Source organism: Strix aluco, chromosome 2 (assembly GCF_031877795.1).
Source record: "Strix aluco isolate bStrAlu1 chromosome 2, bStrAlu1.hap1, whole genome shotgun sequence".
NCBI classification, from domain to species: Eukaryota; Metazoa; Chordata; class Aves; order Strigiformes; family Strigidae; genus Strix; species Strix aluco.
Genome location: NC_133932.1, coordinates 93,124,151 through 93,140,701, shown reverse-complemented (window position 1 = coordinate 93,140,701; position 16,551 = coordinate 93,124,151). Strand labels below are relative to the sequence as shown.

The 16,551-nt window shown below is 37.3% G+C and overlaps 1 protein-coding gene across 2 annotated transcripts in view; it reads left to right on the top strand.

Moving 5' to 3' along the window:
* The first annotated feature begins 43 nt into the window (after positions 1 to 43).
* The window catches only part of PIBF1 (progesterone immunomodulatory binding factor 1), a 120,669-nt gene continuing 104,161 nt past the window's right edge, over positions 44 to 16,551 (top strand). The window contains exons 1-5 of one of the 2 annotated variants that reach the window (XM_074815532.1): positions 44 to 180; positions 1,063 to 1,378; positions 2,208 to 2,308; positions 4,119 to 4,317; positions 10,275 to 10,394. In XM_074815532.1, the coding sequence (XP_074671633.1) occupies positions 1,127 to 1,378; positions 2,208 to 2,308; positions 4,119 to 4,317; positions 10,275 to 10,394 (672 nt within the window). In that variant the 5' untranslated portion in view covers positions 44 to 180; positions 1,063 to 1,126. The other variant, XM_074815533.1, reaches the window with a different exon arrangement.

The window sequence follows — 16,551 nt, the reverse complement described above, 5'->3', positions numbered from 1 at the left end:
GAAGGAACGGGAAGGGGGAGGCCCCGCCTCCCGTCGTACCGCGCGGCAGAGCGCGGGAAGCGGCGCGCGGCGGCCCCGCTTGGTCGCCGTGGTGATGGCGTCGCGCAGCCCCGCCCCAGCCACCCTGAGGGAAGGCGGAAGGGCGCGCGTGCGCCAGCCCGCCCGGCGCCGTCGGTGGCGGTAAGTGCGCGGCGGGGCGCGGGGGCTGCGGCGGCATGTGGGGCTCTGCGGGCCTCTTCGGGCCTCCTTTCTCCCTTTCCGGTGAGCCTGGGTCAGCTCTCCCACGCCCGTCGCTGCCGTTATCGTCCGGAATGCTGCCTTCCGCAGAGTCGGGCGTCCGTCGGGTAGAATAGCATCTGCTGCGCCGAGCTGCCTCTGCTGTGGGGAAGGGGGTGGTGGCGCTGCCCTGTGGAGGTTGTAGGGGTCCGGCCCTGGGAGAGCTGGCCCTGGGCGGGCCCTCCGCCCCTCGCTGCAGGGCAGCCCCGCTGGTGCTGGCCTGGGCTCCGAGCGCAGCATCTCCTTCCTCGGTAGGGCTTGAAACAGCCTGCGTTGGCCTGTACATCTCTTAAGTAAACGCTGTGGTCTGTACCGAGTGGTTGTAAAAGTATCTGGGACTCTTAATTAGCCCAGTAAGAACAGTGCAGCTGCTTCTTCAGAGGAGAAGAAGGTGGCCATCAAAGTATTCTTTCCAGTAAGTCTCAATATGCCCCTTACTGGATGTACTCTGGCACTGTATGCCTCATGGGTCCCGGGAGTTTTCGGTGTATGCTCTTCTGACAGTATAAATGGCAGGTGTGCATCTTGATTTAGCTATAGCATCTTCCTAGTAAGCTTGATTCACACCGGTATTTAGCTTATTGCAGTCAAACCCAATGCTAGTAACTATTTAGGAAGATAGTCCTCAGGCAACTGTCCTCTTCAGAGCTTCTTAAAATGTTTTTCCTGGGTGAGCAAAAAAAATACATTCAATGTGATGCTGAGAAATTTTGCTTAGTAGTCTTCTTTAACTGCTTAATTTTTCATGATGTAATGCCTTTCACTTAATTGTGTTGATTCTTGCAGTTGATTCTTCAGGGGACTCATCACAAGGTATAACTTCAAAAAGCTCTGCAAATAGTGGAAGAAAATGTCACATAAAAGCTCAAAGGAAATCAGGAAAGTAAACATTTCTAGCTCCTTGGAGTCTGAAGATATTAGCTTAGAAACCACAGTACCAACTGATGATGTTTCTTCCTCTGAAGAGAGAGAAGGTACTGTTAAAATCACGAAGCAGTTGATTGAACGGAAAGAGTTGCTCCATAATGTTCAACTGCTTAAAATAGAATTATCTCAAAAAAACTTGATGATTGACAACTTGAAAGTAGAGTATTTGACCAAGGTAAGAAGCGTTTCTTTCGTTGTGTAATTTTTTCTTGTTTCTGGTGTTTTTAGAGTATCACAGAAGCTTCTATTTTGAAAAGAATTTCTGTCAATTGCATGCTGGAAGCCTGCTTAGTTGCTTTTTTGTGTTTTGGGGGGTTTTTGTTTGGTTGGTTTCATTTTGTTTTTTTTAAATGAGAAAAGGAGGAAACAAAGATGGAGAACTTAGCTGAGTTGTCCAAATCATTATATGTTGGGTCAAATTAGTTTTTCCTTTTCTAAAAGGAAAAGATTTCTTTGGTTTCAGAAATGAAGAATGATTTTGTCACTATTGTAAGGGGTTTAATAGGGCTTTTAACCTGAACTTGTGGAATACTAGAAAAAGTAATCTGACTGCTATTCAGTGATCTGTTAATAAAGATGTGACTAGAATATACCAACATGATAATAATAGGAGATTTTGTTATGTTAAGTTTCCACTAAGATACATGAAACTAAGAAAGATGTAAAAGCTTTGCCGCATTTGTGTGCAGTCCACATTTACAACCTACTTTATATTGCTTTTCCTGGCTTGCTGCTCTTGAGTTTAAACCTAGTTTGAAATTAGCTGAACAAACAGCTATTTTGCTGAAAAGGATCAGTTTTAGAACTAAGTCTTTTCTTATTTTTACTTCATTAGGGCAAAATCCATATCATAATTTATGAAGTCTTGGCATATTTAGAGGTCTTGTTAAACAATCATTATTACACTTCCCAGAGCATTGGGCTATTCACTTTCTTCTTTTTGTAAAGTATTTTTTGAACATTACCAAGGTAACATCTTTTCTTCATTTTATATTTATATTTAGATTGAAGAGCTAGAAGAGAAGCTTAATGACGCAATCCATCAAAAGCAGCTGTTGTCTTTACGACTGGATAGTCAGCTGGCATTACAGCAAGAAGATGCTAGGTATGATGGAAGTAAAACTAAGAACTTCATCTTTCATACCTTAGGAATTCAAATTAATTCATGGAAATTTAATGGAAACGTGATTATGAGTTGCAGGAATAGGATTTATTTTGCAGACTATATTATTTTTCATTCTAAACATTGAACTTATACATTTAATTTGCATATAAGCAAATTTGAATTCAGACCTCACTGACTGCAGTTTGTGGTTTTGGTTTTATTGTTACCTGGATTCAAAATTTCAGAGGAACTGGGAGTAAGAACATTCTTAAAACCAGTAAAGAGCAAAAGCAGTGGGTAGAGGGGACAGACTTTGCATCAATTTAAACTGCATTTTTAATAACTCTGAAGCCTAGATGATTTGGGAAAGGTAAGGGGATAATGTTTAGTATTCCAGTTAGGATTGCTTATTGGTCAGAAATGCTTTCAGTTGATGATGTAGAAATTTTTAATCTTGCTTTTCTGAAACGTTTTGAGTTAACCTACAGCTGAAAATAGACTGGGTAGCGGGCTTCTCCCAATTACTTTGTCAATTAAATGTTTTAACACCTGTGAAGGAAGAGCATTACTTAATAGTGTCATGTTACAGTAGAGGATGCACAGCTCACAGGATGTGACTAACTCCCAATCATATTCTGTAGTAAGTCTAGAACAGATTTAGGGATATGAAGCCAGACCTGAGATTAGTTATAGCAAAGTCTTTCAACTAAGAGCAGCTGACTGTCAGAAAAATGTCTGTCATTCTGTTGTTTGCACCAGAATGGAATATTTTTATGTTGCCCATACTTGAGTTATCTGAGGAGTGCTCACTAAAAAAGTACTGATGTAGAAATTGTTATTAATAAGCATAAAAAATCGATCTACTTTCCCCAGTCTTTTCATTAGTTTTCCTGTTTGTCTTTACCTCACTTCTCGTCCCTGTTTAACAGAACCGTACACTATGTGCAGAATATGTCCTTGTGTGACTGCTTTGCTGACCTGGGACTTTCTTTTGTCTTTTTGAAACCAGTGGGGCAGACATCACCTTGTAGTACTAGCTAGCATTTTCAATATTAATTTTTATATAATGTAGGAATACTTGTGTTTTGAAGAATTATTTTATTTGAATATGTCTTCAAGAGTTACAGCTAAAACCTCCAAAAATGTGGTCAGTCACCTTTGATCTAAATAAAATAAAATAAACACTTTGAAACATCTCTAAGTGATGTGGAGTTTCTCCTGCCTTATAATACCATGTTGCTGGTGATAATTGTAATGATGGTGTTTTAAGGCTAGAAATAGAGTTGCGTGTTTAAGTGTAGTGGTGTTTATGGATTTTGTTTTTTAAAAGGACCCCAACTTTGTATGTTACACTGGGTAGAAAATGAAGGATTGTGTGTGGAATAAGCCATAAGCATGTATATGCTGGAACTTGGTAAAACACAAATTGAAGTTACTGTTGCTTTACTTAGTGCTTTAGTAATTCCTTGGGTTTTGTGTGGAAATATGCTTTTTCATGTTTTAAACCTTTTAATTGGTAAATTAAGACTAATTTATAAATTCAAGTCAGCATATGTGGAGATTAATTATCACTTCTCAGATCCAGCTTTGTATTGTCAATGACTATGAAGTTCCTGGCTTTTTATATGTGCTGTGTCTGATAGGATTGTGTAACCATGGTGGTGTACGCTCATGTGCTAGTTACCTAAGCTCTCTAAATTTTCCCCTCTACAAAATGAGTATAACTCATGCCCTTGCCAGGGTATTGTGAAGGTTTGTCACTTGTATTACTCACTACTTAATGTCATCTGTTTTCAAATCAATCTTGAAGAAAACATCAGGCTCTGATGAAACAAGAAATGGAAACTATTTTATTGAGGCAGAAGCAACTGGAGGAAACGAATCATCAGTTAAGGGAGAGGGCTGGAGATATCCGTCGTAGTTTGCGAGACTTGGAATTAACAGATGATTGCTATGAGAAGCTAAAGTCTCTTCCTGAAGGTCAGCTTTCTATCCCTGAATATGTTTCTGTGAGTATTGTGTTTTCTATTGGTTTAAAATATAGCTGTATCCTGGGTCTGGCTGAGATGGAGTTAACTTTCTTCGTAGCAGCCTGAATCTTGCTGTGCTTTGGATTTGTGGCGAAAACAGAGTTGGTAACACACCAGTGTGTTTGCTATTGCTGGACAGTTCTTGCACACCTAATCAAGGCTTACTTTTTTCCCCATTCTGCCTCCCACTGTCCTCAGCGAGCTAGGGGTGGTCATGAGATTGAGAGGGTACAGAGCTGGACAGTTGACCCGAATTGCCCAAAGGAGTATTCCATACTACCTAACGTCATGCTCAGCAATATAAACTGGAGGTGGAGGAGGAAAGAGGAGGTGGTGAGTGGCTTCCAGGGTGGTTATAGCTCAGAGACTGGCTGGGCATAGGTCTGCTTGTGGGAGGTGGTGAGTGATTGTCGTTGTGGCCTTTTTTTTTTTTATTTTATTTTTTAAATTCACCTCTCTCCTTCACTAATTAAACTGTTGAGAAAATTTGACACCTGAGTTTTCTTGCTTTTGCTCTTCCCACTCTCTCCTCTGTCCTGCTCCCACTGGAGGCAGTGAGTGAGTGAGCAGCCTTATGGGTGCTTGACTGCTGGCCAGGGTCAACCCACCACAAGTTGTAAATTGCTTTTGTTTAGAATTAAAGGAATGTGCATATAGTAGAAGCCAGTCTATATTCTTAGAATTCTTATTCTTCCCCTGCTTTATAAATGAAGGAGCTTCAGAGGCAGATGTGCTTCTGCGTCAGTCCATTATGACTGGATTCCAGTAAAGAGGGGAACCTTTTAACCCCAGACTCTGTTTTAAAGAGATTAACTGTTGATGTTCAGCAGATGAGGTGTTGCAAATAAATGGTGGGCACACTTTGATGATATGAAATACAGCAGGCTGAAAATAGGAGTTTGAAACTCATCTTGCCAGAACCACAAGTTGAGATGGCTCTTGCAAACACTTCTTACTTTCCCTCATGCTTTCCATCTGGCCCTTTCCTATCTGACTAAATGCAGGAGATAGTGTACCTCAAAGTATACTTTAAGACTTATTTTCTTGATTTAAGAACTTTGTTAATTATGGCTTATGGGTAGAAGGAGGGGCAGAGGGGTACTCTGGTTGCAATAAAAAGACAGTGCCTTCACAGACTGTGGGGCATGTTCAGAGCATCCGGGCTCACTTCTGAGAATAAAGAGGATTTAGACCTGTAAACCTTAATTCACTGAAGTATTAGCATTGTACTTACCTATAGAGCTAGTTATTAAGGAAGCTGTAATTAATATAATGTTAAAATGCTTAGTGCATGTCTTGAGGAATAAATGCTGTGTGAATGAGTTCTCTTGCTGGATGAAAGTCATGGTATACTGTGCTTTAGATATGCATGGAGAAGTAAAACTTGTTGTTCTTATCTAAAGGATGTTCTTGGGAGCCTTTTTTTCATAAGTTCCAAAACTTGGTCTTTTGAAAGTCCTGGGAAGATCTTAAGGCTCTGAGTGATAAACAAGAACACTTAGCTTGGGACCTATTAGGTTATTACCTCCTAGCTGTCTACTGTACCCACTGCCCTCCATAGAAGTATTTGAGGGGTGTTTGTTGATTCCGGTACCACCATGGTCAATAAACCAGATTTTTAACACAAACTGAAATCCATGTCAGCTTGCTTGAAGTTGGTGGGCAGGAAACTCTAGCACTTCAGGAGTTGATTGACAGTCAGTATGAAAGTCTGTGTAGCCAGGCAGGATGATACCAGGAGTTAGTAGCCTTCCCAGCTGCTTTAAGTGAAGCTGTCACAGCGCAGTTAGAGTGCTTAGATTGTATTTGTGAATATAAAGAAACTCTAAAAAAGATGTGAAGCAGCAGAGGTTGGTAACAACCACATTCTACTCCTAATCTACCTTTCTTTTGCTCTTATGTTCAACCAGTAAATGCTACTTTTGTCTGTGATTCAAACTCCAGTAGTTATGTATTCCGTGAAGCCCCTTTCCTCTTTACACATGTCACTTCTTCACCTGAAGAAGTCCTTTCTTGGCCAAATTAATTTTATTTTTTTTCTGGAGAAGACATTACTAAAGATATATTGTTTTCTGCTTCTCTCAACTTTTTTTGGCAACAGAATCAGCGTGAACCTGAGAGTATTAGTTAAGCTCAGTAATTGTTCATGGTTAATTTGAGTTAGTCAGCTGATACAGATGCTGGGAGGCTACAGAACTGCTTTGCATATCCTCTCTATACATCCATTTGGCTTCTGAAGATTAGGAAATGAATGTTGAAGGGGAAAAGTAATTTTTCTGATGCTGTTTTCTGCTTTGCTTACATAAGGAGGAATTATATGTTTCTTAGGTAAAAACTGGCTCCAGATCTGTGTGCAGACTAGTAGTATAGTGTACTGATACTAGGGTAAAATTCTCCTCGTCGAGGAAGTGTTCAGCTTAGAGAAAACCTGAGCAAGAAACTTCTATACTCTGTTTCTATTTATCAATTGTAAAATACTGCCTTACAATTCCCCATGATATAAGTAAATGTATGTAATAAAGTGTAATGCTTACACTTTATTTGAAACCTGTTATACTGGACAAACAGCAGAAAGTGCTTGAATACAGATTTTGCGGATAGAGATATTGCAAGTTTAAAATACTAGCATTTAAACAAATGCGAGATGTTTTTCACTGTTCTTCCACAAAGGGGTGCAAGTGATATGTAAAAGCAAAGACTGGGCAATGTTTAATGTTAATGATGATGACAAATGAAAAATTATGTTTTACACATCTTTCGTTTAAAATCACACTTTTTTTGTTTTGAACCTATATGTAAAAACTTAAATTTTTTTTGACCATTTATAAGAATTATTTTTGAAACAGTATATGCAAAATTTTAAAGCACTTCAAGTTGTTGAATTGGTGCTTGTCAGCTGAATCGCTTAATTTGTTCAGTAAGGTGAGCCTCTTGTGTGCTCTCCTGTAAAACTTTTTCACCAAGTTGTTTAAAAATGGTATCTGTGAATTCTGCTTGATCCAATTTTAATCTCCATCTCTTTCAGTTGCATCATTTTGCTAATTACAGCTCAGTTACTCTTTGTTTAAGAAGGCAGTTAACTGATGCAACTACTTTCATGTAACTTTACTTAACAGAAGCCACCTTTCTCATCCTCTGCACCCACCCATTTTTAGCTTAACTCTGGTATTCCATAAAATGTGGTGGGCACATGCTAAGAGTTTTTTAAAAATTGCCTAGAAGGTGGTAACTTTTTCCTCACAGCACATCTATATAAAGTTGTAATATTTAAGATATGCAGTTGTTTATGAAGTCCCATTACACTAAGTTTTGACTTGCCAAGAGGCATTGTGTGCTTTGACTGCTGAGTTACATGAATATTTATTGGCCATCAAGCAAGCTAAATAATAATGACAGTTGAACTTCTGCTACAACCTTCCCCTCATCTGCTGTATTCATTTGCACTTTCTTATTACTATGGATTGATCTCTTCTTGGGAAGGCTGTGCAGATACCGTTGTCTTTGATACCTGTATCCCATGTCATCTAGACTGGGTAATCTGCTTTAGGTTCGTTGTGGTTTGGGAAGTAAATGTGGCATAATGGCATAAATTAAGTTTCCTAGGGAAATCACAGTAAAAATACAAGATCTTAAGGGAAAAACTGGGTGTGGTTTAAAAGAAAACCCACAATGTTTTGAATGGTTACCAATTAGTGACAGTCAAGGTTATTTTTAAGAAAAAAAAAATGTAATCACTTTTTTTGAGGAAAAAGATTTGACTGGAATTCAGTTGGTCAGTTCTTAGAGAATCCAAATAGATGAAAACTTGTCAGCAGAAGCTGTAGTTAAGAGTCTAAATTTGTGCTTACTGCTTTGTATGCACATTTCTAAAGTTTGGGGTTTTTTCCTAAGGAAGTAATTGAAGCCTGTTGTAGTTTGGAAGTTAGAAGGAAACTACAAAATTAACTTCAGTGTTTGATTTCATGCAAAGCCATTAGAAGCCATGTGATTTAACAGATGGATGTGAAAAAACTCCTTAAATATTGAAGGAATAGAATACTGCAAGAAAAAAGTAGTAATGAAGCAGTAAAATAAGGCAATAATACGCAGTTAGTTCACTTACCAGAAGAGAGACAATTTATAGTTTTAACTGTACCATCTGATGGTTCAATTTGTCATTTAGAATTTTCAGGTCAAGCCAAAAAAATTACCATACCTTATTTTGGGTGTAACTGAATTGTAGTTTTAAAAACCATCCTTAATTTTGTTCATTTTATGTGTAAATGTAGAGATAACAAATTGAGAATTCCTTGTTACCATCTTAAAAAAAAATAAAGTAAAATAGCAACTATATTTTGGGAAAGCTTTTATTTTTTTTTGTTAAAAGTAACTTTAAATTTATAGCATATGTCCTGTTTTAGCTTGTGGTTTTGTATTGCATCTAAAGGTAAGGATGAAAAGTGGAGCTCTCTTGTTCACAACAAATTGAAACAACTGCAACTTTCAACAAGCACGCATTTGGAAAAACTTGAAAATGAAAAACAAAACAAAAACCCCCCAGCACTTTTTAGAAAATTTCACTTTTCTGCCTTACTAATAACCTTTTAGTCATGTTGGACACTTGCTTTATTGTATAAAGCAAACTACACCTATGTTTACATCGTAAATTTCCATGGCTTCTGTGTTTTTTTAGAATTGTATGCTGTCAATTATATGGAATATACCTGGAACTGTTCTTTGTCTTCTGCTCTTTACAGGTAGCAAAACAGAGACCTGTCTTCCTTCTGCATGGAAGTGAAGTACAGCTTGCTCTTGAATGCTTACTTTATCTGTGCTTTCTTGCTTGTATTTCTTCTTTAATCATATATCAAACAAAGAGTTAATGATGGGGGTATGGAGTAGATTTTGCATGAAAATACTACTTAGTTAACTAATCTTTCCTTTTCATCCCCCAAAACAAACTTTTTAATGTATCAAGTTAACCTGGGAGTAATAACCTCTGTGTACATGCGTGTGGGTGTATTTCAAAAAAGCTCTTTCTTTGTTTTGTGTCTTTTTGTCTTGCTACTGACTTTGTGGTTTTACTACTGTGTTTTCTAGTATTTTTTCTTGTTCAGTAGAAATGCTCTGGAAAAGTTTTATGGATCTGAGACTTATTTGTCTGAAACTATGCATATGACTGGAGTGGGCGAAGAGAGGAGTATGTGTTAGATTTATTTTTAAAAAAAAATCCCTTTATAAGGCTTTTTTTCAGTGTTAATTCAGCAGAGTCTTTCAGAGGCTTAGTTGCACGATGCAGATGAACCCATATAGCAATGTTACTGATGAAAGTGTGTATGTGGAGTGTGTCACAGTTCTTCCTGGTTATGTGCTGTTCCCGCTTCCTTGCATTGCTCTTGTGCTTGCTCTTGCGTTTTTCTTGGTGCAGATTCAGCACACTGAACTGGCAGAAAACAAAACTAATCTCTCTCCATTTCTACACATCCCATAAAAATTTATATTGGCTTGGGGGAAGTTAGCAAGTTAAGTTGGTTTATTGCTAAATAGGCTTTTTTTTTCTTTTTACACTGTTAATCAAATAGGCTTTAGAGTTGGCACAAGTAAGAGGGTGGGACAACGTAGTCCATTTGTAGCTGTATTTCTTAATTGGGCAGCTTGACTGGGAGCTGCCTTAGTTGAATAGAAATGTATATCTTTACCTTTATTCTGCTTTTTTTTATTATTCAGTGCCAAACACAAACTGATAATTTAGCTGCTGCTGTCAAAGGCTGAAGAAAGACATTGTCTTTGCTTTGACATTTCCCCACCCCCCGGCCTCAACCAGGTTTCTGGGATGCACTAGAAATCATTTGGTGAATTATTGTCATAAAATGTTGAGCTGATTTGTTTTGGGGATTGTAGTTTTGCAATTGCAATTTTGCTAGACTCCATTTTGAATATATATCTTGTTCTCCTAGATCCGATTCTATGAAGTAGTCCATTCCTTAAGAAAAGAGCTAAGTGATCTACAGATGAAAAAGGAGAGCCTAACAGAAGAACTAAGTGGGTACAAATCCCAGCTGAAGCATATGACAGAGGTCTGTGTACCTTAATTATCTCAATTAAGAAACTGTGTAAATATATATATAGAGTAAAAAAACCTCATTCTCCAAATCATTATTTGTGTATTGCATATAAAAGCTTTAATGTACAAAAATTACTGGTGGGAGAAGGGAGCGGAGAGGGAAGGAAGAGGGAAATGTGCTACATACGTTCTTGCATAGCAGCTAATTTTATGTTATGGCTACGCTGCAAGATTTGCTCACGAGACTGTTTGGGATAGACTCTTACCAGCTATGTTGTGAGGACAAGGTTCAAGGTGGGGAAGCTGAGACAGGCGATCCATACAGCAGAGGTTGAAGACATAAGGGTGGTTCAGTGTATAGTTTTCGAGATGGTGATGTCTTGGTAGTAATTTGCTTCACCTTTTTGTTTTAATGTTATAAAAATGCATTTTTTAAGAATTCTTTGGGGTTGCATCTTCTCTTGTTATGTTTTTCAACTTCTTATATTTTAAGTTTCCTATTTACTTCTGTACAAAAGGAAAAGTTAATTTGATTTCATGTAAGGTATAAATGTCAGAAGTAGAGAAAAAAATTACCTAAATATATTTAATTGTGATTTTTCAAAGAGTAAAGGAGTTGAAACTCTGTAAAAGGAATGTTGTTTTTAAGGTTTTAATTAAACATTTTATAAATGTTTATAGTATTCTTGGTATGTATACAGCTAGGATGATTTGTATTTTAGTTTAGTTCCACATAAGTCTGAAGTTGTGATAAGACAGTTTCAGGTACCCAGAGTATATTTATCCAAGTCTTGGCTATCAGGAACTTAAACGCCACTGTCATTTTACTACTTCTGAAATTATTCTTTAGTTACTGCCTTTTTTTCCTCAAAATTTACTTGTGGAATAATCAGATGTAGAGAGATATTAATTATACAGGATTATCTTGTGAAATTCATATTGTTTTAATTTCTCTTTATGATTGAATTAAAAAAAGTGGTCAGTAAAATTGGTGCATTTGTGTGCTTCAGCATTATTTTGTGTCATCATCTCTACTCATAATTGATATTAAGTTAATCCTGTTAACTTTCATTTACGTGAGCATTTTCCTTCATTGTGCATTTAATGTGCTCTGATTTAATAAAATTCTGCAGGAGGGTTTTAGCCTTTTGAGATTTGACTGACATCTGTGTTAACTTTTGCTGCAGCAGTTTAACAGGATAGTAGATAATAATAATTAAAGTTGTGCTAGAAACAAGTTTCTTGGTACATGGACCTTTATTTAATGTAAAAACTTCTTATTTTGTTCTTTTTATACCACATGGTGGCAGTATCCACCTTTGCCACTGATTTATTTTTCAACTTTTTGAAGTTTACTGTGCTTTTCTTTTGAGAAAGCACTAGAATGTCACTTGTGTTGAACTGAGGTGGTTCTTTGAATGCTTATACCCTGTTTGCATAATCAAGCCTAAAATGAGAGACAATTAGTGAGAATGAATTTCTCATTTAAAAAAAAGTCAGGGAAGAAGATGAAGATGTTGAAATTTCACAAGGAAAAAAAAGCTTACAGTTGTTAATAAAATTATTCCTTAGGATTCTCAGGTTTCAGATAAGATTGCTTACTACAGTTCTTCCATATGTTCAAAAAAACCCCAAACCCAAGTCTTTACTGTATCAGTTATGCATAAAGATGGTGTGTTTTGGATATTTAATGAAATGTGACCTGACAGGAGGTATTTTATGTGTGGAGAGACTTAAGAGTCTTGATATTTTGTTTCTGGCAAGTTCAGGTTTGACCTAATGACTTGATGAGTGTCACTAACAAGGTACCTCAGGCTGTTTCAGATAATAAGGTAAGAGGAACATCATCAGTACGTGAGGGTGCATTAGAGTACTAATGTACTAAGTACATTAGAGATTCTAAAGTACCTACTCATCTTTTGCAGTTTATGAAGAAATGGTTTCAGGGTGTAATGTTGGGGTAATTATTTGAGCTCCTTCGATAAGGTCAAGCTTTATTGCAAGGAAATTTATCAGCAGGAAATAAAGCGGAGTTTCATTCAAAGTCTTACTTAAGCTCTTATAGTTCTTTACTGGTTTTGTGGTGTTCCAATCATTCTTTATTTCCAGCTACATGAAACAGTTACTGAAGTTTCTTGCCTGTTATTTAGTAACTTAGACTCTTGAAATCCTTCCTCTGGTTTCCCATCCAATATTCCTAAAATTTTAAGTTTTCTCCAACAGTTACAATATTTCTGTTCTCTACATAGTTTATCAACAAAGTCTCTGTTCTGGGTTTAAAAATTCATTAGGAAACTACCAATACAGACATTTGAAATAGTTGTCACTGAAATTAAGACAATCTTTTTTTTTTCTTCTCTGTGAGAATAAACCACTTCCTACAATAAGCATTCCTTATTTTCTACTGTTGCAGATATTGCTCTTCCTAATGAGTTTCAACATGTTTTCCCGCTTTGTGGAACATGGAAATGAACTAAAATACATGCTTAGCCCACATCTTTCTATTAGCTACTAATGGCTTGGGGAGGAGGATTTTGCTGGCTTCCTCTGGTTGTTCATGGCTGACACACTAGGTTTGAGTAAGTTTTATATATGTAGATTCACCCAGAAATGAAGTCATGAGAGAATTAGGTGTAGAGTCATAGGAAAGACTATCTAGCCAACAAAGAATTGAAGAAGTTTAAAGGAAGATCCAAACTTGTGTAATATGTTAAGCCAACTCCAGGAAAATTTAAATGTGAAATGAATTAATCAAATAAGACAACCATTGTATAACATCAACTGTGTTATTTTGTGACAGAATGGCTGTAATCCTTTAATTTGGTCAAAGGAAATAAGCTCTAATTTTAGTGTTCGTGTTTTGGAGTGTGAATGTAAAACACTTAGATTGTTTTGTTTTCTCTGCTCCTGAGCATTTATATACTTTTTTGTGAAAAAGCAAACCAGTGTAGTTCTATTCTCTGAATGCTATTACGATGAGCTGATATGGCAGTGTATTAGTTATATAAAATCAGGTCTTCAATCCCACTAAATCTTTTTTTGCTACGTGCTACCATATTATTTTGATTGTGTGAGTGTGGGGGGAAGCGCCACTAAAAAAAACCCTAACAAAACTTGTTGTTGGCACAACAGACCTAGCCTGGCACAAAAGTGGGTGCAGTGACCTGGTATTGTGGCCTCTCAGCCAACTGAGTTTATAAGCATTCAACTGTACCAGCTAGGAAGCTTGGTAAAAGTTGAATTGTCATTGTAGCCTTGTAGAAACTAATTTTCTAAGACTTGAGAAATCCACATGTTCTTTATCTCTAGGCAATTCATTAATTCATTTGTATTGGAAAAAACTTTTATTTCTGACTTAAGGGTATAAAAGACATCTTTCAAACGTTTATCACCTGTATTTGTACTCTAGGTATATGAAAATATATTTTGTTTGCTCAGAAGGAGCGTAAGGTTCTAATTGTGTATCAGCCTCTATTAGCCCTCCTTTAATTCTTAGTATGCTGAGGAGTAAGACCACTAAAATTCTACAACTTTGTAACAAAGTTCTCTTGTAATTGTTGCTGCTCTGTGTTAGTGCTTAATCAAAGCCTGTTGAATCTATAACACAGACCCAGTAGTGGGGAGCTGCTTCTGACAACTGCTAGCAGAGAACAGTGCATAAAGATGGATTTCTAGCACTAGAACATAATCTGATAAATACAGCTAGGGTCAAAAGATCTTTGTCACTTGTTTCCATTCTTAAAGTGGTCAGTGTAAGTGGTTCTGCAGTACTAGCACTGAGTTAATGACTCTCTGTACACTGTGTTTGCATCTGTGATTTAGACCAGTGCAGTTCCTCTGATTCTAGGTGCAGCAGCAACAGACTGGGGGAAGATGGTGGAACTGGTAAAAGCAATGTTCTTGTATTGCAGTGCTGACTGATCTGTTACCAAATGTATAGTACAGACTTGTTTCAGTCCTCCTTTTACAGTGCTCAGTACTTCAAGTACAAATAATGTTGGCACCACCACCTTTGGAGGTACAGATAGAGTAGAAAGTGCAGCTATAGTTTGTATTACCAGGAGCATCCCAGAAACAAAACCAGCTTCTGCTGTGCATGTTTCCATGCTGAACATCAGTGTACTATTTTCAGAGTTGTTTGCTTCCAAAGTGGTTAGAACCTCCCGCAAACAGATGTAATTTACTACTCACGTGTTTCTCTCAAGGCTGGGAGGGAGCCTGAGAAGGAAATTCTGCTTTTCTTTGTAGCTCTAGAAGATTAAGTATTGCTTTCTTCTTCTGGCTATGAGTTTCTTGGCAATGTCTTCCTGGAATTTGGTCTTGATACAGTTTTATCAGAGATTCCTTTCTTTAGTGGTTTGTGTTTTTTTTTTTTTTCTATGAAGTTGCCTTCAGGACTTGCAACCAAATTTATAGTATGACAGTTATCTAAAAGCTATAGTTAGCCTACAGACAAAGCTGGATGTATGTAAGACAACGATCTCAGGATTCTAAGACCTCGTCTCTGAACTAGGATTAGCAGCTGTCAGGTTTTGCTAGACATAACTAACAATTTTCTCTGTGATACTGTTTCACAGCTGGAGGAAAAACCTTTCTACGGTCTTCAAAGAATGAACTAAGCTGTTGCACTCAAAGGATCGGTTGGTGCTAGATGTATCTGAATGTTGTGAAATTGAGGCTACTGTTGCTACTCCAGGAGGGCTGTGTTCGCTCAGATTTCTTCTGAAGTTTACACATCTTTAATTAAAGACTGCACTCTAGAACCCTTCCCCAGCTCCCTGACACCAATTCTTTCAAGCAGTGCTTTGATTACTTGGTTTTCACATCTCTCTAGAAAGGACACGAGGCCTTAATCCTATGTGAGATATGTGCCTTCTTTCCTTCATATTTATGTTGTTCAGTAAAAAAGCTACAAAGAAAAATGTTCTACCGATAACTATTAGCTTGGGGCAGCAGTTTAATATTTCCAAGACTCAAGAAAACTTACATATCTATGAAAGTTCCCTTTTCTATCCAGTGTCTTTCTACCTCTTTTGATATATAACTATGACTTGTATAGACTGCTAGTTGTTGTTCAGAAGTACCAAATGGCTCACTTCTAGTCTCTAATGCACTGATCTCAAGGATCCTTTTCACCTGAGAGTATTTCACTTAAGATTCTAGTCAGCTCAGATCTGGAGAGAAAGAGCTTTTTATTCCCACTTTCTTTTGCAATAGAGGTACTTATGCCAAAGCTTTTCTTTCTTACCTTACTTGTAGAGCTTCCCTATTTTATTATTTTTTTGTGGCAGACAGTGCCCCATCTACAGTCCTTGGCAGATTACCAATTTCATATCAACATACTAGAAGAGATGTCTTATTCATTCAGTTATATATAACTTCTTCCTGACATTTAGGCAATTGTAGTCAAATAAATAATGTATTGAACAGTAACTTTTGAATGCATACTATGTAAACAGATTGAAGCAAAATTTCATCTTTACTAAGTAGCAGCACCTCATCCAAATAACTTGAGGGAATTGGTTTTCACATCACAATTGTATAGTAGCTTTACGTTTTCCTAGGACCTTCATGTACCTTAGGTTATGACAGAAAGCACTGACTTGTGTAACTGAGCCTTCAAAGATGAAGTTCTTTTAAATAAGCTTTTTAAAAGCAGGATCACTTTGTTCCACAGACTTATCTGTAGTCAGTGTGAAGAAGTCATGCTCCTTCTGCTTGATTGGCTGATGAATTTTCCCTGCAGTTCTGTTGTTTATCTTCTTATCCCCAAAGGGTTTTTGAAAGATCAACTAATCCCTACCATGTATTGTGTGTTACTAAGTTTGTTCAGAAAGTATGTCAACCAGTTTTTGTACTTGAAATTTAGATAGGTGTTCATTTCAGTGACTGCTATAAGCTGCTGTTCATTCCAGATGGAAGATAACAGTGAAGCTTAATATCATAAAACTGAGGTCTGTCATTAGATCTTTAGTTTCTCTACTAGTTTGGGTTTTAAATGATGCAGATCAGGCAAGTTCAGAATCTTCTTGCTTGAAACATCCATCTGTTGACAGTGTTTATAAACCAAATAGAAGTGCTTGGTAGGTACTGCTTCATATGCTCTGTAGAAACCACCTGTACTGGTTAATACTGGGTCTCTTGGACAGCTCTGTTAACAATTCATTAGG